The 27,941-nt window shown below is 41.4% G+C and overlaps 1 protein-coding gene and 1 non-coding gene across 2 annotated transcripts in view; one reads left to right on the top strand and one right to left on the bottom strand.

Moving 5' to 3' along the window:
• Window positions 1-308: 308 nt before the first annotated feature.
• Window positions 309-27,941, bottom strand: part of MOGAT1 (monoacylglycerol O-acyltransferase 1) — a 39,545-nt gene continuing 11,912 nt past the window's right edge. The window contains 6 exon segments of the mRNA XM_030803489.1: window positions 309-348; window positions 350-461; window positions 16,590-16,789; window positions 17,319-17,514; window positions 22,378-22,582; window positions 23,323-23,503. Coding sequence (XP_030659349.1) covers window positions 309-348; window positions 350-461; window positions 16,590-16,789; window positions 17,319-17,514; window positions 22,378-22,582; window positions 23,323-23,503 — 934 coding nt within the window.
• Window positions 13,845-13,949, top strand: LOC115832703. The gene has a single exon (XR_004028215.1). It is a non-coding gene; the product is annotated as a small nucleolar RNA U13 (small nucleolar RNA).

The following is a 27,941-nucleotide window of genomic DNA, read 5'->3' as shown; positions in this document are numbered from 1 at the left end:
AATTCTAAACCTGTTCATAACCTGTAAGATGATTTTGCCTTCATAGGCAAGGAAAATTGTTAGATGTCTTATAGTCATCTCCAGCCTTATCCTACAGTCATCTACTGTGTTTTTATTTACCACAGATACACCAACATTCATCACCATAAATAATACTTTTCTGTTGCAAATTTGATGCCACAGGCAAAAGAAAAAAAAAGTCTTTAAAATATTTATTCTCACAATAGGATGGTCTCTTGTCCTTCTTTATGCCTTATTACAGTCAAGTCATTTATTTTTATTTTTTTATTTATTTTTTAACAGTCAAGTCATTTTAAAACAAGAGTCTCGTGCTCTGGAATGCCATACTCCTTTGTGTTCCTCAAATAATTTCCTAAGTTCCTCCGTATAGGTCTGATGTAACTCCTCAATTTGCTCCTGCGTCGGGTGCAGAGTCTGATGAACAGGGATCGGGCGGCCAACTGCAAAAACAGGGACTACATCATACGTGAGGAACTAAAACCACTCCACCACAGACCGCCGCCCCTAATGCACAGCTGTGAACACAACTGCCAATCAGAATCCCTCCAGCCAGCTCACTCCAATCCTTGTTTCATTTCACTGGCTGCCTGCAGTGGTCACACCACTCCATCTGATAACAAATAAAGAACTTTCCTCCTCAGCAGACACTGGATTGTCGGGACCCTGGTGGTTTTGACTTTGAGTCAAATGAGCTACTGTGCTGACTGCAGCTGGGAGGTGAGTGGACATAGCTGTGTGTCCACGTCACCAGCTTCCTCCCTCTGGAACAGTTGACAGCCAGACCACAGTGCCCTGATTATTACTGACTGTGAATCCTCACGTCACGTGGCAGTCCTCTAGTCTGACTCTTTTTTTTTTTTTGAGACAGAATCTTACTCTGTCACCCAGGCTGGAGTCCAGTGGCACAGTCTCGGCTCACTGCAAACTCCGCCTCCGGAGTTCAAGCGATTCTCTTGCCTTAACCTCCCACTGAGTAGCTGGGATTACAGGCTCCCACCGCCATGCCCGGCTAATTTTTTTTTTTGTATTTTCAGTAGAGATGAGGTTTTGCCATGTTGGCCAGGCTGGTCTTGAACTCCTGACCTCAAGCTGGAATTACAAGCGTGAGCCACTGGCCAGGCCCAGTCTGCCTCTTTTGAGTGTCTTTCTAAACAATTAAAAAATACATATCTTCACAGCTAAGTATCTTTATTAGAGAAATACACATAAATGACGTGGATTCTATTGTTTGTAATAGTAGGTAACTGAAAAACAACTAACATCTCAATAGAAAAACTGTTAAATAAACCATGTAATAGTCATTCAATAGAATCCTAGGCAGAAATTTTTAAACAATGAAATAATATAAATATGTGTACACATACACAAATACAGATGTCTAAAATGTATTAAGTGGAAAAATAATTTGTAAAATAATACAGTATGATCCATTTTTGAAAAAAAGTTTATATTCCTAGAAGTATTATACGTTTTTAGTGCATGGAAAAAAGTCCGGAAAGAGAAAGAAACATAAAAGTTCCTTTTTGGTAAGGAAGTAGGGATGGGGAAATTTCACTCTAACTGTATTATATAAATTTTCTATAAATGAGAATGCATTTGTGTTTTTCCAAATACACTAATTAAAAACAAATCTGGCAACCTCTATACATATTTTAAAAGGTGTTTATATAACATCTCACTTGTCTCTGATTTTTAGAAAATACAAAAATTCCCATGGCTTTGGCTCTTGCACTCACTGCGCCACCTGCTGGTCGGATGCTGCTACTGATGCCAAGTGTTGAAAATGTACAGGATGGCCGGGAGCAGTGTCTCACGCTTGTAATCCCAACACTTTGGGAGGCTGAGGCGGGTGGATCACCTGAGGTCAGAAGTTCGACACTAGCCTTACCAACATGACAAAACCCCTTCTCTACTAAAAATACAAAAATTAGCCGGACGTGGTGGCGGGCACCTGTAATCCCAGCTACCCGGGAGGCTGAGGCAGGAGAACCTCTAGAACCCAGGAGGCAGAGGTTGCAGTAAGACCGGATTGTGCCATTGCACTTCAGCCTGGGGGACAGAGCAAGACTCCATCTCAAAACAAACAAACAAGCAAGCAACAACAACAACAACAACATAAAGAAAATGTACAGGAACTTACAATGAGGCAGCAAACTGCTGCCTCTGACCTCATTAGCTTGGGCATAAGGTCAGGTGGGCTCTAGGTAATGAACAGGACCCACAGTAGAGCGACCTTTGTCCTATCCTGAGTCACCCCATGTCACATACGAGGTTCTGATTCATGTCAGTAAGAGTAGGTGGTTAGCTAAGCAAAATATGAACAAATGTTAAGTCACAGAGAAGGAAGAAAGTGATAAATGACATCAGTATGGGAGCTGAAGGGGCACAGAGAAGGACACACACACATACATACATCCTTACTGCAACCTTAATATTCTCAAATTGCTAAGAATTTAACCAGATATAGCCTTGAAAAGCTCATGTGGTTTTCTTTGATAGCTTGGATGTCACATTTATACATAGTAAACATAAGTCCTGTTTAACCCAACACAAAGAACTGGAAACAACCATCTCACTGTCAATTGTGGTTGGAAAAATGGACTAGCAGAGGCTAATGTAGTGATGAGGTGGAACTGGGAGCGGGAGTTGCACAAAAAGCACAAGGCTGGGCTGGGTCTAGTCTCGGCTCACAAGTAAGTGCCCCGAGCAGGTGACTTTCTCTCCGGCCTTAATTTCCTTTCCCTTTCCCTTTCCCCTTCCCTTCCTTCGCTTCCTTCCCTTCCTTCCCTCCCTTCCCTCCCTCTTTCTCTTTCTTTTTCCTTTCCTTTTTCTTTTCCTTTCCTTTTCTTTCTTTCTTTCTTTCTTTCTTTCTTTCTTTCTTTCTCTTTCTCTCTCTTTCTTTCTTTCTCTCTTTTTCTTTCTTTCTTTCTTTCTTTCTTCTTCCTTCCTTCTGTTTCTTTCTCTCTCTCTCTTTCTCTTTCTTTCCCCTCCCTCCCTCCCTCCCTTCCTTCCTTCCTTGTCTTTCTTTCTGTCTTTCTTTCTTTCTGAAATGGAGTCTCGCTCTGTCAACCATGCTAGACTGTAATGGTGCGATCTTGGCTCACTGCAGCCTCCGCCTCCTGGATTCAAGCAATTTTCATGCCTCAGCCTCCCAAGTAGCTGAGATTACACGCATGCACCACCATGCCCAGCCAATTTTTTTGTATTTTTAGTAGAGACAGGGTTCACTATGTTGGCTTTGTTGGCTTCAAATTTCTGGCTTCAAGTGATCTACCAGCCTCAGCCTCTCAAAGTGCTAGGTCAGCATGAGCCACCACAGCCAGCCTCTCTGGCCTTAATTTTCACATGCATAGGATAAAAGAGTAGAATTCCAAGATCTTGAAGCTTTCTTCCAGCACTGAGCTTTACTGTTGTTTGAGGAAGATATTGAGAAATCTACATGTAAATCTACTAGCAAATTTGTGGCTTTTTAAAAATAGGTTCTGTTTTCTTAGTGAAATTATTCCAGTGAGAGAGGTCAATGTAACTATTCAGGGTGGGGGTAAGGGACCAATAAAAAGACTCAGTGGTCTAAGAAGATGAAGTGTGTTCTTCTCTACTTCAGCTAGTACTCGTACATTCTGAATTAGTGAGTCTTCTTTCCTCTGAGCTATCCTACAGCTAATTTCAATCCTGTTCTTTTCTCATTAATTGTTTTACTACATTTCAGATGGTTCTTTCAGAGAGCTCAACATGCTCATATGGAATGAATTCTTTTTTTTTTTTTTTTCTAGACAGAGTTTTGCTCTTTCTCCCAGACTGGAGTGAAGTGGCACGATCTCAGCTCACTGCAACCTCCGCCCCCGAGGTTCAAGTGATTCTCCTGCCTCAGCCTCCCAAGTAGTTGGAATTACAGGCACGCACCACCATGCCACGCTAATTTTTGTGTTTTTAGTAGAGACAGGGTTTCGCCATGTTGGTCAGGCTGGTCTCAAACTCCTGACCTTGGGTTATCCACCTGCCTCGGCCTCCCGAAGTGCTGGGATTATAGGCGTGAGCCACCACGCCCGGCCTAGAGTGAATTTATAATTATAAGACTTATCCCTTTAAACTGTGAGATAGATATAATCTTCTTGTCTTTGCCTTATTTAGTTGTAGGAAAAGTGAGGAGCTGAAAGTTCCTAAACTACACTCAAAAAAGCCCAGGAAATTAATACGACTTAAACCCACATTCCTGCCCCTGCTTCTTAAACTAACCCCAAACCGGATTAGAGAGTAAGAAATCTTTCTCAATTGCATTTTAGGGATGAAGCCAGAAGTAACAGAACACAGATCATAATCATACCTTTACTAAATGATTCAAAAAAGCCCATCTCGGGGAAATGAGGTTGAAAGCTACCAGCCTATTAGCAGTGGAAAATAACCTGCTATTATGAGTTCAGTTCCAATATAGCTGCCCTGAAGCTAACTTGTGACTATATTGGAAATAAAGCTATTATTTATCGAGGGTCTACTAAGTGTTATTAAGTCAAATCCCTGGAAAAACCTAGCAAGACACCCATTATTGTCCCTGTTTTACAAATGAGAACAATGGGCACAAGAAGGCTAATTAATTAGCCAGCCCATGGAAAAACACCACAAACCCAAATGATGGTGTCAGAAATATAAAACTTCAGGGGATGGGCTCCAGCCAAAAGACAGAGAGATGAGGACATTGAGGTATCCATGCACCCTCTTGGCTCTAAGACGGTCACTTCACCTTCTGCAAAAGGGAGGACAGATGGAGAGAATAGCTGATTAGGGCCTTGGCTCTGAGGGCCCCTAGCTTCTTCAAATCCTAGCCCTATTGCCAGAGGCACTGGAACCAGTGCAACTCCATCTTGAATAGGGGCTGGGTAAAATAAGGCTGAGACCTACTGGGCTGCATTCCCGGATGGTTAAGGCATCCTAAGTCATAGGATGAGATATGAGGTTGGCACAAGATACAGGTCACAAAGACCTTGCTGATAAAACAGTTTGCAGTAAAGAAGTCAGCCACAACCCACCAAAACCAAGATGGCAACGTGTGACCTCTGGTCATCCTCACTGCTACACTCCCATTAGTGCCATGACAGTTTACAAATGCCATGGCAACATCAGGAAGTTACCCTCTATGGTCTAAAAAGGGGAAGCATAAGGAATCCACCCTTTGTTTTGCATATAATCAAGAAATAACCAAAAAAAAAAAACAAAAAACCATGCTCTGTCTACGGAGTGGCCATTCTTTTATTCCCTTACTTTCCTAATAAACTTGCTTTCACTTTATGGGCTTGCCCTGAATTCTTTCTTGCATGAGATCCAAGAGCCTTCTCTTGGGGTATGAATCCGGACCCCTCTCCTGTAACACTATCATAACCTACCCCTAATCCCTTAGGCCCAACACTCAATTACTCGGGGTCTCAGCCTGCATCAAAGACCTGATGAATTACAAGCTTTCATCACATTTTACTCTTACTTATCATGAGAGCTCAAGGTCCTCATCTGTGAGACCAGTATAAAAAACATCCCTGCCATACCCAACTCCAGTGTTGTGAGGGTCAAATAAAAAGATCTACTTGGAATTGTTCCATACTGAGTTATTGCAAATTGGGATACTCTTAAAAGGGTCCCTGGAGCCCTAGAAGACCAGAATTTTCTCTCTCCACAGAAAGATCTTTTTAGTACTAAGGAGAAGAAAAAACATTTTCAACATAAGACTAAGTTAGTTGAAACTTCTGCAAAACTCCCTTTTTACAAAACAAAGGGGGAAAAAACTCAGCTGTATCAGGCTGCTCTTAGAAATAGAATTCCTTGCCCTGGAAAAAAAGCTGCCAACGCCTACTTGTGACAGAGTCAGGAATCATAGCTTTTGTTTATGTTTCACTGCTTTTTATAGCTGGTATGCTCAACTGCTCCATTTTCCAATTCCATCCAACAATTCAAGATTAGTTATGCATGTATTGCCTTACACAGCTATCTTGCTCCCGTTTCTACGGTGCTCTGCTGTACCTAAGATGAGGGAGCTTTGTGGGCTTGTGGTATACACAGCTGGAAAGGCATTTAGAAGTGGGCATTATTTTTTTCTCATAGAGGCAACCAGTAGATTTTTCATAGCAAAAAAAAAAAAAAATCTTTGTTTTATTATTCAGTAATTGTAAAGATTCTGTAGAGTTGATTATTCTAATAGTCTCATGCAGGAATTGCTCTCCAAGATGCTACATAGCTGTATATTAGAGAAAAAACAGGCAGGGGCTGTGTGGCCGACAAGGGTTAAAAGGAGCAGGAACCTGGGTGTTAGATGAAGCCAGAACACAAATCAGGGCTCACCCGTGGCTTATGGTGGAGGCTCAAAAGATGCCCAATGTCAGCATGTGTACATGTGAGTATGTGTATATAGGTCCACACACAGACACACTCACTCATGAACGTTCATTGAGCACTTGATATGTTGTCCTGGGTACTGAAAGGTGGAAGAATATGCCACCCTAAAATATGCCACTTTGGCACAGAGATTATTTTGAGCTAAAGGCACTAAAAACAAACAAACAAAAAACAAAACAAACAAACAAAAAGAACCCTCAGGTACAAGAAGGGCCCTCTAACCTCCTCTTTCTTCCTGAAAGCAGGAAACAAAATTCCTCTGTAAAAGATGCCCTCCGGTGTAGTAGGAAGGAAGGAACATTATCACCAGAGATGTGGAGACAGGCCAAGAGAAATCTGTTCAGACCTTACTAAAGTAACTCTTATCTTCCTTTAGTCTCCGCATTTACTTTAGCTATTTTTCCACAATTGCCTTTCTTTGTTCAACCTCGTATATAAACTCAGCCCTTGCCACTTCTCTGGGTCTTCATTTTCTTATGGGAGTTCCCACATACTTGCAAAAATCTGCATGCTTTTCTCCTGTTGGTTCATGTCAACTTCATTCTCAGGCCCAGCCAGTGGCCCTAAGAGGCTAGAGGTAAAGTTTTGCCTCCCCTACAACACCATGTTTGTGCTCCTAACATTATTTCTTTTAATCTCTTTAATTTTACAATGAAAAATTAAGTTTCCCTTTCTTTATTTTTTTAAATATTTTACGAAATCCCTTACTTAGTCAGTTTTTTGTTTTGTTTTGTTGCTTTTTTTTTTTTTTTGAGACAAAGTCTTGCTCTGTTGCCCAGACTGGAGTACAGTGGCTGAAGTGACTGCAACCTCCACCTCCCAGATTCAGTCTGCTTTTTTCCCATCAGAATATAAAAGTGACTTGAAACACAATGGATTACTTTTGTCCTCATGTGGTTTCAAACTAGTTTTATTTAAATAAAAAGCATTCCCTTACCTATCTTTTTTATTGAAAAAAAAGTCAAACCTTCAGAAGGAATACAATAAGCACTTGCCTACCCCCATCTAGACGCAGCAATTTCTAGCATTTTGTGCACATGTGCACACATATGTGTGTATATACATGTGCATTATTATTTCTATTTTTGTGGGGCCATTTGAAAGTAAGTTGTGGACATCAATATTTCAATCATGTGAATCATCCCTAAATATTTCTGCAGTATTACTTAAAAACAAGAACAATGTCCTATATAACAACATCATTATTATACTCAAGAAATGTAACCTCTTCACAATATTATTTTGTACTTAATCCAAATTCAAACTTTATCAATCACCTCAATATCGTTCACAGTTGTTTTCCCGTCAATCTACAACAGCTGTTGTGTTGTATGTCTCTGAGGACCTCCTCCCTCTGGTCTCTTATGACACTGGTATTTTTAAAGAGTCCGGGCCAGTTGTTCTGTACAATGTCCCACAATCTGGATTCGTCTGATTATTTCCTCATGATCTGACTCAGATTAACATTTTGGCAAGTTACTTACACGGAACTAGAAACACATTTGAAAGCTCTCAACAAGCTGGGCAGGAGGTCTTTACTCCATTTACCAACCTGCATTTGCCTAGCACCTGGAGTCTAGACTGCCTTCCCATGTATCATGACATTTAATCCCCATAATATCCCTGTGAGAAGACAGAATAATTATAACGGTCTCTTCTTTCATAGTTGTAAAGTCTGAGGTTCAGAGAAGATAAATGAAACATTCAAAGTCGCTCAGAGTCAGACCTCAAACCCACACCACTTCCTTCTGTACATCCAGCTGCTGCATAATAAATGCTTCTTAATGCCAAGATCAATCTCTATGCGGCCAGCACTGGAGCATCAGCCACAAGCCATCAGGGCAGGCCTATGGATGGAAAGAACCCCCTCCTTTCTCCTCCCCTCCCATGCCCACCCCTTTTCTCTCTTTGTCTCTCTCTTTCTTCTTTCTCTTTCCTTCCTTCCTTCCTTTCTTCCTTCCCTCCCTCCTTCCTTTTTTCTTTCTCCTTTCTTTTTTCTTTCTTTTCTTTCTTTCTTTCTTTCTTTCCTCTCTCTCTCTTTCTTTCTTTTCCCTTCCTTCCTTCCCTCTCTCCCCCACCTCTTCCTTTCTTTCTTTCTCTTTTTCCTTCCTTCCTTTCTTTCTTTATTTCTTTCTCTCTTTTTCTTTCTTTCTTTCTGTCTCTTTCGTTCCTTCCTTCCTCTTTTCCTTTCCTTTCCTTCCCTCTTTAATTCCTTCTTTCTCTCTCCTCCTCCTCCTCCCTCTCTCTCTCTTTTTCTCTCTTTCTTTCGAGACAGTCTCACTCTGTCACCCAGGCTGGAATGCAGTGGCATGATCTCTGCTCACTTCAACCTCCACCTCCCAGGTTCAAGTGATTCTCATGCCTCTTCTTCCCAACTAGCTGGGATTACAGGCACCCACCACCGCACCCTGATAATTTTTGTATTTTTAGTAGAGATGGGGTTTCACCATGTTGTCCAGGCTGGTCTTGAACTCCTAACCTCAGGTGATCTGCCCACCTCAGCCTCCCAAAGTGCTGGGATTACAGGTGTGAGCCACTGTGCCTGGCCTCCTTCTTTCTTTTTAAAATTTTATGACACTTATGGAGGCAAAGGAACCCACTTCTTACTCGTATTTTTGTATTTTTCCAATGCTGTCATAAGAATAAAAATGAAATATCACACCCATAGTTAGAAGATGGGCTCAGGAGTTAACAAAAACTCAGTGAGAGCCTTGAGGCTGGAAGAGATGGGATGGGGGCCCTTTCTGTGCCACAGGCAAACATAGTTGATGAGCCTGTCTGCGTTTGTATAATTTGATGAATCTAACATCGGGAGGAGGGAAAGCCCTTCTTTATGGCAAAATGTCAACTAATAAATATAGAAGGAATGCTGGAATTAGAAATTTGCCAGTTTGCAACCATGACCGCAAGCACTGATTTAGGCACAGGTTATCAATGGGTATTAAAGCCATCAAGTAAAATGTGATGAGAGACGGGATAATTTTACACTTCTCTAAGTACCACTACTCCCAGGTTATTTGTTAATAATGAAGAGAAAATGGGCCCGAGCTGGGTGGCTCATGCCTGTAATGTCAGCACTTCGGGAGGCCGAGACGGGCAGATCACCTGAGGTCAGGAGTTTGAGACTAGCCTAGCCAACATGGCGAAACCCTGTCTCTACTAAAAATACAAAAATTAGCTGGGTGTGGTGGTGGGTGCCTGTAGTCCCAGCTACTTGGGAGGCTGAGGCAGGAGAATCGCTTGAACCCAGGAGGCAGAGGTTGCAGTGATTCAAGATTGCGTCACTGCATTCCAGCCTAGGTGACACAGCGAAACTCCTGTCTAAAAAAAAAAAAAAAAAAAAAAAAAGAATTACAATGAAACAGGTCTAATGAAATCCTAATCTGTTTATGCACAAGTGTTTCTTGAGCTCCTACTCTGTGGGTACTAGGAATATACAGAGAACAAACAAGCCGAAATCCCTGTCCTTGTGGGGCTCTGTGATACGGAAACAGAAAATGCAATGTTCCTCTGAGGAACTGCAATGCTTTACATATTTTTCTGAAAGTCTAAATTTATTTCAGTTGTCTTTCCTGGTAATCATGATGGATGTGACATTTAAACCAGTTTTTCTCAATTATTATATAATGAATACAGTATCAGTGACCATTTTATTATAGTATGATAAAGTGATAATAGCATTCAGAAAACACATAAATTGCATACTATTTCTAAAGTGTGTAAGGAAAATATATACAGTAGGAACTTCTTTACAAATTATGCCCACTGAGAATGTTCATTAGCAGGGAAGAGAGGATTTTGATGAAGGATGCATAGAAACCTAATGGTTTAGCAAGATATGGCTTAAGAAAATATGTAGAGAGGGTAACCGTGACCTGAATATGTCACTTTGCACTTAGTAAGAACATATTTTTCAGAGGATTTAATGACTAGGACATTAACAGACAAAACAATCATGGTGTTAGTGAGAATCTCTAAAGCTGAAATGAACAAACACTCTGGTTGTGGTCACTGAGGATAGTGGTGTAAAAAGTGTGTGGGAAACTATTTTTTTTGAGACAGAGTCTCGCTCCGTTGCCCAGGCTGGAGTGCAGTGGCGCAATCTCGGCTCACTGCAAGCTCCGCCTCGCGGGTTCCCGCCATTCTCCTGCCTCAGCCTCCCGAGTAGCTGGGACTACAGGCGCCCGCCACCACACCCAGCTAATTTTTTGTATTTTTTGGTAGAGACGGGGTTTCACCGTGTTAGCCAGGATGGTCTCGATCTCCTGACCTCGTGATCCGCCTGCCTCGGCCTCTCAAAGTGCTGGGATTACAGGTGTGAGCCACCGCGGCCAGCCGTGGGAAACTATTAAAGGATGAAGAATCCAGGCTTCTCTGGACACCTGTGAGAGGATTTAGCTAAGGCATTGATTTAGGATGAATCCAACTAATACTGAGTGAGTTGATGTTTATCTTATGATGTAAGGTAGCGCTTACTTAAGTTAATAAAGTAGGAGAGAGAGCAGAGGGACCACAAAATAACTTGCCGCTCTGAGATGTTGCCTGAATCCTTCCTGGGATAGGACAGGGAGAACTCACGTCAGGGAGTCAGCAATGAAGCCACACTGCATTTCAAGTGCGTGATTTAAAATAGAAAGGAACACAGTCATTTACATCACTGTTTCAGCCTTATATTGTGTTTTATTCTCTGTGGCATTTGATTGACACATGGCTTTACTTTTTATGGAATTGTAAATGTTCTATCCTCCACTTGTGTTTTTTCAAGGAAATGAAAGTCTTTAAATACAGGCTTGAGGGTCTGGTTCACACAAATCGAGATGCTCTACATTACTGACTCCCATTCTTATACCTTAAGATCATAGCAGCTGAGTCTTTATGAAACATATACAAAACATATTCTTAGCTTGAGTTTTTAAATGTTTGAAACAACAACGGGGTATTGAGGATGATACAGACTACTAATCATTGTAACTGTTTGCAGGGTAAGTAGAGGGAGGGACTGAAGCAATTTCCCCCTTTCTGAATGTTTAAGAGAAGCACATTGGACAAGTATGAGTGAAAACAAGTTAATACAGTTGCAGTTTTCCAGTCTTGACCACTAATTCAGATTCAGTAATTCCATTCGACCCTTGACTGATGATTATTTGTCAGTAGAGGTATAACTGGGCGATATCAAATGGCAAACCATTTAAAAAATAAAAAAGCTTAACTAGGTGACAAGTGCAATCATTTAAGTCAACAGACTACACTTGCTTTCAGCATCAACAGCTTATTTCATGTGAGCATATGGTTACATTTCATTAAACTTTTAGTTCCTAATATCATGCCTTACAATTTCCTTTATATCATCCCCAAAGCTAACAATAGTACTTTGCACGTAAAAGATCAAAAATGGTTAGTGAATATTATGCCAAAAAAGTAACCAGCTTATCTTGAACAATACCATTGCAAACTTAAATCTATCTCAATATTCCCATTACCCTAACTGATCAAGTCTGTTAACATTCCATTGTATTAAATACGGCATTTAAGAATAATGTCATGTGAAATCCATTTCTGCTCCAGTTTTTCAGTTAACACCAGCTCTCAAATACTCAGCAAGACACCATCTCATAAAAGGAAGAAATAATTAAGAAATATCTCCCAACAGAAGCCCGGCACGGTGGCTCACGCCTGTAATCCAGCACATTTAGGAGGCTGAGATGGGCGGATCACAAGGTCAGGAGATCGAAACCATCCTGGCTAACACAGTGAAACCCTGTCTCTACAAAAAATACAAAAAAAAGTAGCCTGGCGTGGTGGTGGGTGCCTGTAGTCCCAGCTACTCAAGAGGCTGAGGCAAGAGAATAACCTGAACCCAGGAGGTGGAGCTTGCAGTGAGCAGAGATTGCGCCACTGCACCCCAGCCTGAGTGACATAGGGAGACTCCATCTCAAAAAAAAAAAAAAAAAAAAAAAGAAGAAATATCTCCCAACAGGTAAAATCTCCTCAAGTCCAGAACGTGAAGCTTGCAGAAAGTCTGAAGCATATGGCTGAAAAACTCTGTCATGAGCTCTGCAACAAAGCTGGAGTACACAGGTGCAACCCATGTCCAGAAAAATAGAAGGTGTATGGGGACAAATGCTACCAGTTCTATAAAGATAGCAAAAATTGGCCGGGAGTGGTGGCTCACGCCTGTAATCCCAGTACTTTGGGAGGCTGAGGCAGGCAGATCACAAGGTCAAGAGATCAAGACCATTCTGGCCAACATGGTGAAACCCCGTCTGTACTAAAAATACAAAAAGTAGCTGGGCGTGGTGGCGCATGCCTGTAGTCCCAGCTACTTGGGAACCTGAGGCAGGAGAATTGCTTGAACCTGGGAGGCAGAGGTTGCAGTGAGCAGAGATCGTGCCACTGCACTCCAGCCTGGCGACAGAGTGAGACTCTGTCTCAAAAAAAAAAAAAAAAAGCAAAAGTTGGCAAAAATGTAAATATATCTGCATTGCTAAGAACTCTACCATCCAAAGATAAACACAGGAAATGCTGGAGTTTGCTGTGTCTCAAAGCTACTCTGAGTTTTTCTACTCTTATCGGACAGGGCTCTTCCACCTGGGCAATGGCAAGGCCTGGCTGTGGAAGGATGGAACTCCTTACTCTTCTGAACTCTTTGATATTGTAATAGATGGCACTACTCTAAGAAGCAGAGGCTGTGTGACCATCGTCAATGGAAAGCCTTTCTCCAAGAACTGCTGAGAGTTGAGGTGGTATGTGTGTGAGAGGAGGGTGGCAATGGTGAAGCCAGAGACCCTCCATTAGCCTCCCTGAACCATTAGGTGAAGGTGATTGACTCTCCAGCTGCAACTACCCACAACAGAGTAGGAAAGTGAGGCCAATGCAAGGGCTACTTGAGACGCTGGGAAGTAGAACAGGAGCAGGAAAGACTATCTCTCTGACTAGTACAAGATAGGATCTCATGTTTCCTGTTCAGGATCACCAGCATTTCCGAGATAGGGTCCATACACATATTTACCAGTCACAAGAAGTCCTATTTATATGCCACCAACCAGTCTCAGAAATCCATAATGTTATCTACCTTCTTGGTTTAGAGATAACATTTAGCTTGCTTTCTTCTCAACATCTAATGTCACCTCCCTGTTTCCATGTCACCCTTACACTTGGGGGATTGAGAAACTTTTTGACGTAGAGGAAATACATGGAAGTAACATCTTTTGTCCTGACGGTCAACCAGTCCATGAGAAGTTAGCAATCACTCCCCAGATTGTACCACCTTATGCACAAGGAATCCTTATTTTGTTTCAGTTCATGCTATTCACTTTCCAATCTCTCACTAAAAACCCCATTTGCTATGTCTATGGCCTGCTTCCCTACAGGGATGTCTCTTGTCATAAGAATCTCAATGTCTTATAAACATATGTTCCTGTGTCCATTAAGAGTCTGATAATTCGGCCCTTCTATAGTTCATGAGCATGATGATTGCGTGCTCACGGGCACGTGTGAGATGTGCCACACTCTGAACCTTGTCACAACATCGGCACATTACCCATCTGACCTGAAGGAAAAAAAAAAGATTCTGTACAGGCTGTGGCTCACACCTGTAATCCCAGCACTTTGGGAGGCTGAGGCGGGTGGATCACCTGAGGTCGGGAGTTCGAGACCAGCCTGGCCAACATAGTGAAACTCTGTCTCTACTAAAAATACAAAAAATTAGCTGAGTGTGGTGGTGCATGCCTGTAATCCCAGCTACTTGGGAGGCTGAGGCAGGAGAATCGCTTGAACCTGGGAGGCGGAGGTTGCAGATCATGCCATTACACTCCAGCCTGGGCAACAAGAGTGAAATTCCATCTCAAAAAAAAAAAAAAAAAAGATTCTGATAATTGTCTCCCTTCCACAGGAATTTCTCCCAGGAAAGAAATATCCCCAAGTCAGTTCCATATCAGAATTACTCTCTTCACTATTCCCTTCAGAGAGATTGAAAACCAGAAAAAAAGTCACTCTTCATGCGCATCTGTAATAGTTTGATTTCAGTTCCTATTTTCTTCCATTTGACCCACATTTATACCTTTCAGATACTCAAGATTTAATAATAATAAACGTAAATACTGTGAAAAAAAGTCATGTGATTGCACATTAAATGGAAAGCACTTATAAACTGATGGTAGTAAAATCCTAGCCTAGCGAAACAGACCTAAAACAATATTTGAGTATATTTGAATTTTACTTAATGGGCTATCCATGGTGAACATATTACTTCCAGCTTCATAATAAGTTTATAGTTTTAGTAATTCTGCTATTAGTGCCTGGCTCAGCACATTCTCATTTTAGCTCTCCAATCCTCTTCCAATCTGAGGAGCTAAATACTTTGCTCCTGGGTTTTTTGTTTTTGTTTTTGATTTTCTGAGCTAGGGTCTTGCTCTGTCACCCAGGCTATAGTGTCATGGCACAATCATAGCTCACTCCAACCTCCAACTCCTGGGCTCAAGTGCTCCTCCTTCCACAGCCTCCCAAAGCACTGGGATTACAAGCACATGCCATGGTGCCCCACTAATTTTTAAAATTTTTAGTAGAGATGAGGTCCAGCTTTGTTGCCAGCCTGGTCTTGAACTCCTGGGCTCAGGCATTCCTCCTGTCTCAGCCTCCCAAAGTGCTAGGAATACAGGTGTGTGCCACGACACTTGGCCAGCTCCTCAGTATTTTTATCAACATGGTCTTCACCCTCCTCCCTCAACTGGATTTTCCCAAACATGCAGCTTTTTAAAATAAAATGAGTCTAACTAACAGTCAGAATCGACAAGGAATGCAAATAAATCAGCAAGAACAAAACAAACAATCCCATCAAAAAGTGGGCTAAGGACATGAATAGATAATTCTGAAAAGAAGATATACAAATGGTCAACAAACATATGAAAAAATGCTCAACATCACTAATGATCAGGGAAATTTAAATCAAAATCATAATGTGCTACCACCTTACTCCTGCAAGAATGGCCATAATCAAAAATTCAAAAAATAATAGATGTTGGTGTGGATGCAGTGAAAAGGGAACACTTTCACACTGCTGGTAGGAATGTGAACTAGTACAACCACTAGGGAAAACTGTAGACATTCCTTAAAGAACTAAAAGTAGAACTACCATTTGATCTAGCAATCCCACTACTGGGTATCTACCCAGAGGAAAAGAAGTCATCATACAAAAAATATACTTGCACACACATGTTTATAGCAGCACAATTTGCAATTGCAGAAATATGGAACCAGCCCAAATGCCCATCAATCATTGAGTGGATAAGGAAATTGTGATATATATATATATATATATATATATATATATATACACACACACACATCATGGACTACTACTTAGCCATAAGAAGTAATGAAATAATGGCATTTTCAGCAACCTGGATGGAATTGGAAACCATTATTCTAAGTGAAGTAACTCAGGAATGGAGAACCAAACATCGTATGTTCTCACTCATAAGTGGGAGCTAAGCTATGAGGACACAAAGGCATTAAGAATGATGCAATGGACTTTGGGACTCGGGGGAAAGAGTGGAAGAGGGGTGAGGGATAAAAGACTACATATTGGGTAGAGTATACACTGCTCCAGTGATGGGTGCACCAAAATCTCAGAAATCACCACTAAAGAATTTATTCATGTAACCAAACACCACCTGTTCCCCAAAAAGCTATTGAAATAAAAAAAAATAAAATAAGTCTATAGCAGAATAGCAGAATATATATAAAATAGCTAGCTGCGAAAAAAAAAGCTTTTGCTATAGAAACTGATGCCTATGTGAACTGAACATAATGAGGACACATCACACAGAAATGTTCATCTATCTATAAACCCTGATATAACTTGTCGTTAAAGAATTGCTATGCTATAATCGGCTGGCACAGAGAAATAGATTCATTATAGAGTATTAGAAACTTTATTTTGAAAGTTGGATTTTACTTGTAGTGCAATAGCAGTATTCTCAAAAGTAATCAATTCCTATTCTAGTGGAAAATGTAGGCATTTCATAAATAAAAGGAATACCAGAAACAAAACTCAAATAACATCTACAGGATTATTATTTCAGGAAGTTCTTACTCAAAGCCACTTCCCTTGCATTAGCACCTCAATCAATACAATAACAAGAAACATTGCTTAAAGTAAGCTAATAGTTGTAGTCATTTTATGTACATACCAACAGTGTGGATGGCTTTCCTATACGGCATTAGGCCAAAATTGTACTGAAAAACTCCCCTGGCATGAAACAGGGGCAAAGCAAACCCCATGATCTTCTGTAGTTTATTTTGAACAGTTCTAATCCATGACCCTTCAGGGTTGTCAATTTGTTTAAACAGTTCATTTTCACCAAAAGAAAACACTGGGACCAGAGAGGCACTGCAATAACAAAGGGGACGGGTGAGAATTTTCAATGAAAAGGATTCAAATAATTTATTCTGTTTAGCTGACTCTTGCAAAGAATTCTGAAAAAATTTTTAAATGTGCCCAAGCCTTCCTATATTGCTAACTTCACGTTCATTGAAACTGTCTTAAACTTGATTTTCTTTAGGGAGGAATTTCAGCAGGCTAGCCATTGACGGGATTTTGTTCTATAGAAAATCAGGGTTCCAGGAAACTTCTCTTTTATCTATAGCTTTGGCCACTGTTGATTTGGCTAGAAAATTATACTATGTATAGAATGTTGGTGTTTGTTGTTGTTCTTGTTGTTTTGCTTTTAGAGTTAAGTTTAATTGCTGAATGTCATGGCATTGAGCTACTGTAGTAAAAAGGTCATATTCCATTCCCCAAGAACATCCACACCTGCTTTTACTGTCAGATCGATTTGGAGGAGGTCTTTAAGGGCTAGAAAATCACCCTACTTCTTTTTGGTTTGCTTAAAAAAGTCTTAACTTTTCTGACCCCCTACTTTATCCAAAAAGCCACTTATCCATGGGTCAAAGCAATTTTAACAAATCCTTTCCGCTGGCAGATGAACAGAGTGAACTTTCCAGGATGGGCATCCAGTGATTCTTTTGCACCCCCAAGGACAATGACAGAGATGTTTCCACCTCCCTCCTTGCTTACCACGTAGGACATACTTTTCTTGGAAACCGAAACTAGCCCTTAGTGAATAAAACAAAAAGTGTAACTAGTTATCCTTTTTAAAAAAATTACAATGTTTTATCATAATATTCCTTGACAATAGGAAACATTTAACAAAATTTCCTACACTGCTTACCTTTGGAGCACTTTGTAAGTTTGTAATTTTTCATAGCCAAATCTTTAGTAATGTATTCTATTAATAAGTTAACGTTTTGGCAGGTAATGGGCTAGGTCTTTAGAATGTCATTCAGTCATTACTAGGTCTACCACTTGTTTGTTTAGGTAGGTTGTGCACTGCTGAACTCTAGAGGACACCATTTATATTGCATTCTAAGTAAAAGGATCCCCTGCCCCTAGAGTTGTTCAGTGCACAACCTGCACAGCTGTATGTGGTGGCCTTGATATTTATCCTGGCAAATTTTTACACAGAACCAAAAAGTATATTCTCCAAGAGGCTGCAGTGGATTTTCTGAATATACAATGGCCCGTTTTCAGATATTCTATATAGATCATTATTTTCCAAACCTGGATTTATAATATAAATGTGATATCATTTGGCTGTGTCCCTGCCTAAATCTCATCTTGAATTGTAACTCCCACAATTCCTTCATGTCGTGGAAGGGACCAAGTTGGAGGTAACTGACTCGTGGGGGCAGGTCTTTCTCATGCTGTTCTTGTGAACAGTCCCACGAGATCTGATTGTTTATAAAAAGGAGTTTCCCTGCACAAGCTCTCTTTTTGCCTGCCACCATCCATGTAAGACATGACTTGCTCCTCCTTGCCTTCCACCATGATTATGAGGCCTTCCTAGCCATGTAGAACTGTAAGTCTTTCAAACCTCTTTTTCTTCCCAGTCTCAGATATGTCTTTATCAGCAGTGTGAAAATGAACTAATACAAAATGGTTAAAAAAAAAAAAAAATCAAGACATTTGACAACCTAGATCACTTGCCAGATTTCTACATGTGTCCAATATGTATAGTCTGACTTTGGTCAATTGTTCATTTAAAGCAGTTAGATAATTGTTCGGTCTCTATTTCAGGCTTTCCCATGTAAAAATAACTTAAAAGATTCCTTTTCAGATTTCACATGTTCTACATACTCTTGGAGGAAAATGTAGGAAAGAATAAAGACAAAAATACAAACCAATCTTGAACTACATTTCAGAAATAATCACTTTTTAATGTCTTATGTTTCTTTCCATTCTGGTTTTATCCATTTTTATTTAGTCATAACAGAATGTGTTAGACAGGCTTTATAAAGACATAGCATATCTCATCTCTTGAAGAAAATGGTATGCTAATTTTACTCTGGGTTTCTATTATGGGAGGAATTATGACAAGATTCTAAATGACCAACTGCCCTCTTAAGAGGCAGAGGATGCTGGGTTAGAGGTAGAGAGCCTGAGCCTGCCTAGATGGGTTTGAACCTTCACTGAGGTCAAGGCATGCCATTCTGCTCTGTGTGAACCTGAGTGAGAGTTGGGTGCATCTCTTCCACCAGGAAGAAGGCCTCTTGGGTTTCCATACCCCTGGCTCTCCTAGCTTGCCTCTGGCCACTTCTCAGTTTTCCCTCAGGTTCCTTGTCTTCAGGCCATCCTTCAATGCTGCTATTTCTTAGGGGTCTTTCCTTGTCTCTCTTGTCCTCTAACCTCATCTACACCCATGGATTCAACTACCATTTATGTGTGCTGAGTTCTCCCAAATCCATCTGTCAGGAGATCTTCCTCCTGAGGTTCCAGGCCCATATCTCCAAATGCCCAATTGACATCTCTACATCGACAGCTCTAAGACACCTCAAACTACACGTCTCCAAACCAAATGCATTAAATTCTCCCTCAAAGTTATCCCCCTCTTCCAACATTATTTATCAAGGTGAATGGGACCATCATCTCTCTGGTCAAAACACAACTTCTTCCATATGTAGCCATCTTCTCCTTTCTTAGCCACCACATTGATCATTCATTCATTTAAAAGCATTTATTGAGCACCTGCTACTGGCCAGGTACTGGGCTAGATATTGATAATAATGACAAAATACAGTTACTGCCTTCATGAGGATGAATCTATCACTAAGTCTTAGAGACTGTATCAGCTATTTTTGATATTAATCTCCTCTTCTGTATCTCCAGTGCTATTGCCACTGTTAGCTTAGCCCTTATCACCTCTCCCTTCATCACTCAACAGGCCCCTTCCATCATCAGTCTCCAGGCCTACCTGCCTGTAACCACGTTCCAAGCTGCTGCCTGAATTATCTTTCTATCACACCAAATCCATCAGATCCCTCCTTTGCTCAAAATCCCTCCAAGTTCCCCATGGCTTATCTACAAGATAAAATCTAAAGTTCTCTGTAAGGTATATAAGGCTGTTGTGATCTGATTCTGCTACCTGTCCAGCCTTAAGAGGTAAACAGAAAGAAGCATGAACCTGAAACACAGTTGGCTCTGGCTGACACCTGACAGGTATAGATACACCCAAAATGGGACAAGAGGAATGGGTTGGAGGTGGGATTTAAAAGGACTTACAGATGCAGAATCCTATTGGGTAAGAGCAAAACAGATTGCTGTCAGCAAAGGCCCTCTGAAGCCCTATGGTTCCTTACTATGTGAGGTCTGGTGCCTATGTCTGTCAGTCTTTCACACCCAGAGAGGCAGCCACTTGGGCAGGCACAGTGGAGAGGGGCAGCCTTGGACCAAGGGCTGTCCCAGGAAGCTGGTTCTGGGAAGTATAGATAATTCTTTAGACTTAGAGACAAGGATAGTCCAAACCTCCACTGGCTGAAAGTTTGAATATTTCTATTTACCTTTTAAGGAACTGAAGGTTGTACCACAGAAAAGAATTCATGATGTCAGAAACCAGTGATTGCTGGGCGCAGTGGCTCATGCCTGTAATCCCAGCACTTTGGGAGGCCGAGGTGGGCGGATCACCTGAGGTCAGGAGTTCTTGACCAGCCTGGCTAACATGGTGAAACCCCGTTTCTACTAAAAATACAAAAAATTAGCTGGGCGTGGTGGTGCACGCCTGTAATCCCAGCTGCTCGGGAGGCTGAGGCAGGAGAATCACTTGAACCAGGGAGGCAGAGGTTGCAATGAGCCAAGATCACGCCATTGCACTCCAGCCTGGGCAACGAGAGCGAAACTCTGTCTCAAAAAAAAAAAAAAAAAGAAAGAAAAAGAAACCAGGGTTGCAAACAGGTTTCCTCTCCAAAGCCAACTCTAGTAAGCTGCAGTGGCTGTAGGGGCACTATACGGAGAAAGACTCTAATGGAGTATCTGTGTCTGATAAGGCTATGGAGAAGGGGGCACCTACATCTCTTGTGCCATGAATTTGCCAAACCTGCTCTTAACTATACGACTCAAACTCACCTGTGGCAATGCTTTGAATAAGCAAACAGTACACTTTAAATAGGTTTCTGTGCTTTTGTGAAATTTAAACATTTTTCTCTGTAATTGTCTTACTTTTATAAAACTCTAACACAAGGTATAAAAAACAAGGAAGAGAAGTAATTCCCCCCCACCCCACCTTTGGTGGTTAAGAGGGGCATAGTGCACCCTCTGCAGACCAGATGCCGGATCTTCCGGTAGCTTGGAGGGTTTAGTGCGCCCTCTAGTGTGCCCTCTGGACCAGGCTGGACTCTGAAAACAGAAACAGAACCTGAAAACTCAGCCGTGAATTCTGGTCCTTGGGTGCTTAGTGATATCCTACTAGGTATATAATGACAATAGTGACTTGAGAAATTAATAGGACGTAATGAAAATCTAGAAGACCATGAACGATTCTTTTTTTTCTTTCTTTTTTGAGACGGAGTCTCACTCTGTCTCCCAGGCTGGAGTGCAGTGGCAAAATGTTGGCTCACTGCAACCTCCACCTCCTGGGTTCAAGCAGTTCCCTGACCTCAGCCTCCTGAGTAGCTGGGATTACAGGTGCCCACTACCATGCCCTAATTTTTGTATTTTTAGTAGAGACGGGGTTTCACTATGTTGGCAAGGCTGGTCTCGAACTCCTGACCTCAAGTGATCCAGCCCACGTCGGCCTCCCAAAGTGCAGGGATAACAGGTGTGAGCCACTGCTCTCATCTCTTTTTATTTATTTTTTTAATTGTGATTGGGTCTCGCTCTGTCACCCAGGCTGGAGTGCAGGGGCACCATCTCCAGTCACTGCAGCCTTGACCTCCCAAGCTCAGGTGATCCTTCCACCTCAGCCTCCTGAATAGTTGGTACTACAGATGTGTGCCACCATGCCCAGCTAATTTTTGCATTTTTTGTAGAGACAGGGTTTTGCTATGTGGCCCAGGCTGGTCTCAACCTCCTGGGCTCAAGAGATCTGCCCACCTCAGTCTCCGAAAGTGCTGGGATTACAGGCGTGAGCCACCAAGCCCGGCCTGGACTCTTATTTCTGAGCCAAGTTATTTTTAATCTAGGAAGACAGCAAGGTGAATATGTTTAGTTTTATCACTGCTGTTACTTCAAGACACAATGAAAGACATTTTCCATTTCTAGTATTCGTAACAGCATGCATGGTGCCTCTCCAAGGGTGTGAGTTGTCACTTACTTGATCCATGATTTCTTTTTCTACATCTGAATACACAAACTGTGTTCATTACTTTATTTGATCATTGTGTTAATATTCATTGAACATTCCTATGTTCCAGGCACCATGCTGGATACTTGGGATGGAACAGAAAAGAAGACATAGTTTGTGTTTCTGACACTTACAGTCCAGTGGGGGAGGGCAGGAAACACCCAGACACCATAGGAAGTGCCAGATGAGGATAAAACAGGTTTTACTCTAAGAGACCATAAACACACATGGGCCTGGGAGGGAATGTTCTGTGTGCTCCCGCTACCCCAAAGCACTGTGGAAACAGTGATCTGCCATCACTTACTAGCACTCATCACATATTCTCGGAAGACAGGACACCAGAACCAAAGTGGCAGCACGTGAAGATATGAACTAAAGCCAGGAAACAGGTCCTCGAAGTCGGAATAATTTATAGAAAAATTCCCAAAGGCTCCAACTGCCATTATTCCATGGGGGTGAAACCCAAATATATAGTTGTGACTTGGATCCAAATCTTGAGTTTTGATGAGCTACAGCACATTCATATTGAGATTTAAAAAGAAAAGAAAGTTCCCTTATTATTTTCCAATGAGAAACAAAAGGACTAGTTTTTATGTCAAGAGAAAATGGAGAACATGACTCATTTTTGTTCCCTGGGTTGGAGCTGTTTCCAAATTTCGAAACTATCTTCTGAGCCCAGATCCCTTTATATATAGCCTTCTAGATTTTGTCAAGTCAGCTTACAGTTCATTTAGTAATTGGAACCAAATTGCAGCCTTTCTCCCTGCTATGGTTTGAATGTGTCCCTCAAAAGTAAGTGTTTAAAAACTTAATCCCCAACGCAACAGTGTTGGGAGGTGGGGCCTAATGAGGGGTAATTAGGAATGAAAGCAGAGTGAATGGATTAATGCCATTATCACAGAAGTGGGTTTGTTATCTTGGGAGTGAGTTCCTTATAAAAGAATGAATTCAACCCCCTCTTGCTCTTTCTTGCCCTCTCCTGCCCTTCCACCTTGCGCTATGGGCTGATGCAGCAGGAAGGCTCTTGCCAGATGCCAGCATCTTTGGTACTGGCCTTCCCAGCCTCCACAACTGTGAGAAAAAAATTTGTTTTCTTTATAAATTACCTAGTCTTTGGTATTCTGTTACAGCAGCACAAAACAGACTAAGACATCCCCTCTGAAAAAGAAGCTTGAGATACATGTGATGAAAACAAATTTCCTCTCTTCTCCTAACTCAAAATAATACTTTATAAAACAACTATACTCACATGAATTGGAAAATAGTCCTTAAAGTGTTTCCAAAGAGTCCAATTTTTGATCCAGCTGGATCTCCTGCCTCCTCACTCTGGGGTATGCCAGTCAAAGTAAAGCCACGTCAAATAAGGGATGTAAAGGAACCAATAGTTGTGTATGATCAGCATCACAGTGATTTCAATGGAATTTGGCCCTGTAAGAAAAGAAAAAGTCTCATGGAATCAGAGTCTGTTAGTATCTGCTCACTGTAGTGGCCCATGGCAGGGGGATTAATACATACAAGATATGTTAAACTGAGCCTCAGTTCAGGTAAGGTAATAGAACAAGGCAGTGATGACACAGTATTATTTAACATTTATTGGATGTTTACTATATGCCGAGCATTGTGTTATGGACCCTGCCAAGGTATTTTTGTTTAATCCTCATACAGCCACATACCAATAAAGTAGCCACAATACTCTTTATTTTTGAAGGGGGAGGTGGAAGGAATGGGTAGAGGAAACACTGAGCCATAATGTTCTTTTTAAAAGAGAAAATGGAAGCTTCTAGAGGGGTTAAGTGAGTTGCCCAAGCCACACAGAATATAAGTGGTTGATCTGTCTGATTTTAAGGTCTAACTACTTAGTCATAGCTTTACATTGCCTCCCCTATGTGAACATATGGAGGAATCATCACCGACAGGAGGGATGTAGAGAATTTCCTACCACAGGAAATTCTATCTTCCTACCTTGACCGAGCAGCCATTATTCATGTGCCCACAAAGAGGGCACATTCTAGCAACAAACTTCATTTTCAGGAACTCTACTGTCAGAGACAGAAATAGCAAAGGTGGGACTCTTCAGATCTTAGCATGCATCACTTCTTGCAACATTTGATAATGAGAGAGCAATCCTAATTGTTTATGCACCTAATAACATAGCTTCAAAATACATGGGGCAAAAACTGTCAAAACTTGACTTGGGTGGTAGTGACAAGAATGGTTACCTTCAAGTAACACATGAAGCTCAGCTATACATTTTTTAAATGTCTATGTTATATACTACAATTAAAGAATTATGAAAAGAGAAACATGCTAACAAGAGGAAGAGATTGTACATGAAGACATAAAGCCTGGCACATAGTAAATCTTCACTAAATGTCAGCTACTATGACTTTAAGGAATGCTGTTGCTGCTTTCTCTTCTATAACACACTGCAGTCTCCAATCTAGGGCTCATTTCTACCCCCAAACTCTTATCTACTGCCAGTCAACTTTGTTAAAGACAACCCTGTCCCCAAATGATCCACCAAAGTATCTGAGAAACAGTGTTTAATCTATTATTGAAATATATACATATATACTGACATATATGTTTTACCAAAAACAGAACATTTATTTATATTTTTTCTTTCTTTTTTTTTTTTTTTTGAGACGGAGTCTCGCTCTGTTGCCCACACTAGAGTGCATGGGTGCAATCTTGGCTCACTGCAGCCTCTGCCTCCTGGGTTCAAGCGATTCTCCTGCCTCAGCCTTCCAGGTAGCGAGGATTACAGGCGCGCACCACCACGCCCAGCTAATTTTTGTATTTTTTAATAGAGGCAGGGTTTTGCCATGTTGGCCAGGCTGGTCTCAAACTCCTGACCTCAAGTGATCCACCCGCTTCAGCCCCCCAAAATGTTGGGATTACAGGCGTGAGCCACCGCACCTGGACTATTTATATTTCTTGATACATATAAATCAATAAATTTCTCAGATACATCATTGAACCCAGTCAGGAAACTGACTTGCTGCTCTCTCCAGAGTTGGTTAAAGGTTAAAAGACTGGATGAAAGATTAAGGCAGCATGTGTCCTCCACACCTCTGTGGGGTGTCCTGTTACCTTCTGGACCCACCAGAAAAGCTTCCATGAGTCCAAAGCACGCTGTAAAGAGTGCCCTCTGCCCTCATTCCTACCAGGATCATTCAATTTTGCTTCCTCTGCTTCCTTCTATCCAGATCTGAGTACTGATGATTTGCTACTATTGGTTAGTTTTCTGTTTATTTTGGTAAGAAGTGCAAAAAAATGACAGGAAACACGTGGGCCTCATTCTTTTGTACTCAATGTTTGATCAGATAAGCTACAGTGAAATAGGGCAGGGAAAGAACAGTTATTGAGTGGAGAACCATTCTCCTTCACTGTATATAGGGCATCTCATTTATTCCTCCTTGCAACCCCCAAGGTACACGTTACTGCCCCATTTTACAGTTGTAGAAACTGAGGCACAGGGGATTTGAGCGTCCAAAGGATTTGCAGCTGGATCTGCCTAATCCTTAAACCCATGCACTTTTTCAAAAAGCCACACTATCCTCCAGCTAATGGTAATAACACTGTAGACTAACTTATTACAGGTGCATAAGCAGGTTCATAAGCATAAAGAAGCAGGCAAGTGGGAGGTTCTGTTTTCCTTTCTACAAAGATGGAAAAACTGACACCAAAAGCAAACTGACCTCATTTTAATCATAGAGTGAGCCAGGAACAGATCCAAAAATAATGTTCCCAAGCTGCGAATTCAATATTCCACGAACCGAACCCCGGCTACCTGAATACATGCTGCATATCTCTTTAATGCTCATTACATGTTTTCCATGTATAATAATTAAGATGTAGGTCTGGAATTGAACTGCTAATTGGAATTTGCCACTGACTAGCTTCCTGACCCGGGACAAATTCTATGAGCTCTTGATCCTCAATTCCATTGCCAGTAAAATGGGCTTATGACAGCTCCTGTTTCCAAACACCACAAAGGGAATAAATAACATGAGGGTGTACAGTTCCTGGCACAGAACTAGTATTCATCAAATGTGAGCCACTGTTATAATAACTTTCTTTACTATTACACATTTGGAGAATGCAAAATGTAGCTGCAGATGGGACATCAGGCAATTTCCTGTCACTCAACAAAAATTACTCTTAAAATTTTCCTTTTGGCCTTTTTTCCCCTATGAACAGGTTATGTTTCTTTAATATGGCTGACCACACATTTTTAAATATTCTGTATTTTATCACTTACAATTATTTCACATTAGCTGTTTGGTATTACAATGTTATTTTTAACGACTGATCAACATTCCATTGATTACCAGTGCTAATTCAACCATTCTCTTCATTTTAAACATCTGTGATTCTAACAATTTTTCTCTGTAAATGTAATCTTGCATAAAGTTCCCCCACATTTTGATTTACTTCCATAAGATAATAAGAAGTAAAACACAGCCGGGCACGGTGGCTCACGCTTGCAATCCCAGTACTTTGGGAGGCTGAGGCAGGTGGATCATGAGGTCAGGCTTTTGAGACCAGCCTGGCCAACATGGCGAAACCCTGTCTCAACTAAAAATACAAAAATTAGCTGGGCGTGGTGGCAGGCACCTGTAATCCCAACAACTTGGGAGGCTGAGGCAGGAGAATTGTTTGAACCTGGGAGGTGGAGGTTGCCGTGAGCCGAGATTGCACCACTGCACTCCAGCCTGGGTGACAGGGCAAGACTCTGTCTCAAAAAACAAAAAAAAGAAGTTAAATACTGGATGGCTAAGCAGAAACATCTTTGTCACCTGATACACTTTGATATTTTGCTATCCAAAGAAGTTGTTCTAATTTAAATTCCCACTCTAGACATTGCATACATTTTCTGCTTCAAATCATAAAGAGCATCACGATAGTTTTGTAATCCTTTCTTCTTTCTTTTTTTTTTTTTTTTTTTGAGACAGAATCTCACCCCATTGCCCAGGCTGGAGTGCAATGACATGATCTCAGCTCACTGCAACCTCTGCCTCTTGGGTTCAAGGGATTCTCCTGCCTCCGTCTCCTGAATGGCTGGGATTACAGGCATGTGCTACCACGCTCGGCTAATTTTTGTAGTTTTAGTAGAGACGGGATTTCACCATGATGGCCAGGTTGGTCTTGAACTCCTGACCTCAGGTGATCCACCCACCTAGGCCTCTCAAAGTGTTGGGATTACAGGCGTGAGCCACTGTACCTGGCCCTGTAATCCTTTGATTCTAAATGGTATTGAAAGAAGAAAACACTATAAAAACGAGGTGACTAGATAACCTCTATTTTCTATTTTTATCTCATTAAGCAATTCAAGGTAACTTGATTCTTCTAAATTGGAGTTCAAAGAGAAGAGGAAGATACAAAGGTCTATGCCATTACATTGTGCAGCTCTCGAAACTCATGTTGATAACTTTAAAGGTTGTCTAGATTCACAAACCAAGTTGAGTTGAAGGCCTGAATTTTAGCTGGGTTGATTTATCTCTATTCTGGATTAAAAACCACAACTCAGCTTCCTATCAATGATGCTCTATTTTCACTTAGCTCACATAGATTCTACTTTCTCCAGATTGTTGAGGAAGCTGTCCCTCACTCACTGTTTTTTTTGAAATGGAGTCTCACTCTGTTGCCCAGGCTGGAGTGCAGTGGTGTGATCTCGGCTCACTGAACCTCCACCTCCTGGATTCAAGTGATTCTCCTGCCTCAGCCTCCCAAGTAGCTGGGATTACAGGCACGCGCCACTATGCCTGGCAAGTTTTTGTATTTTTAGTAGAGGTGGGGTTTCGCCATGTTTGCCAGGCTGGTCTAGAACTCCTGACCTCAGGTGATCCACCCACCTCAGCCCTA

This window comes from Nomascus leucogenys, chromosome 22a (genome assembly GCF_006542625.1).
Source record: "Nomascus leucogenys isolate Asia chromosome 22a, Asia_NLE_v1, whole genome shotgun sequence".
NCBI lineage: Eukaryota > Metazoa > Chordata > Mammalia > Primates > Hylobatidae > Nomascus > Nomascus leucogenys.
This window is presented reverse-complemented; position numbering and strand designations above follow the sequence as displayed.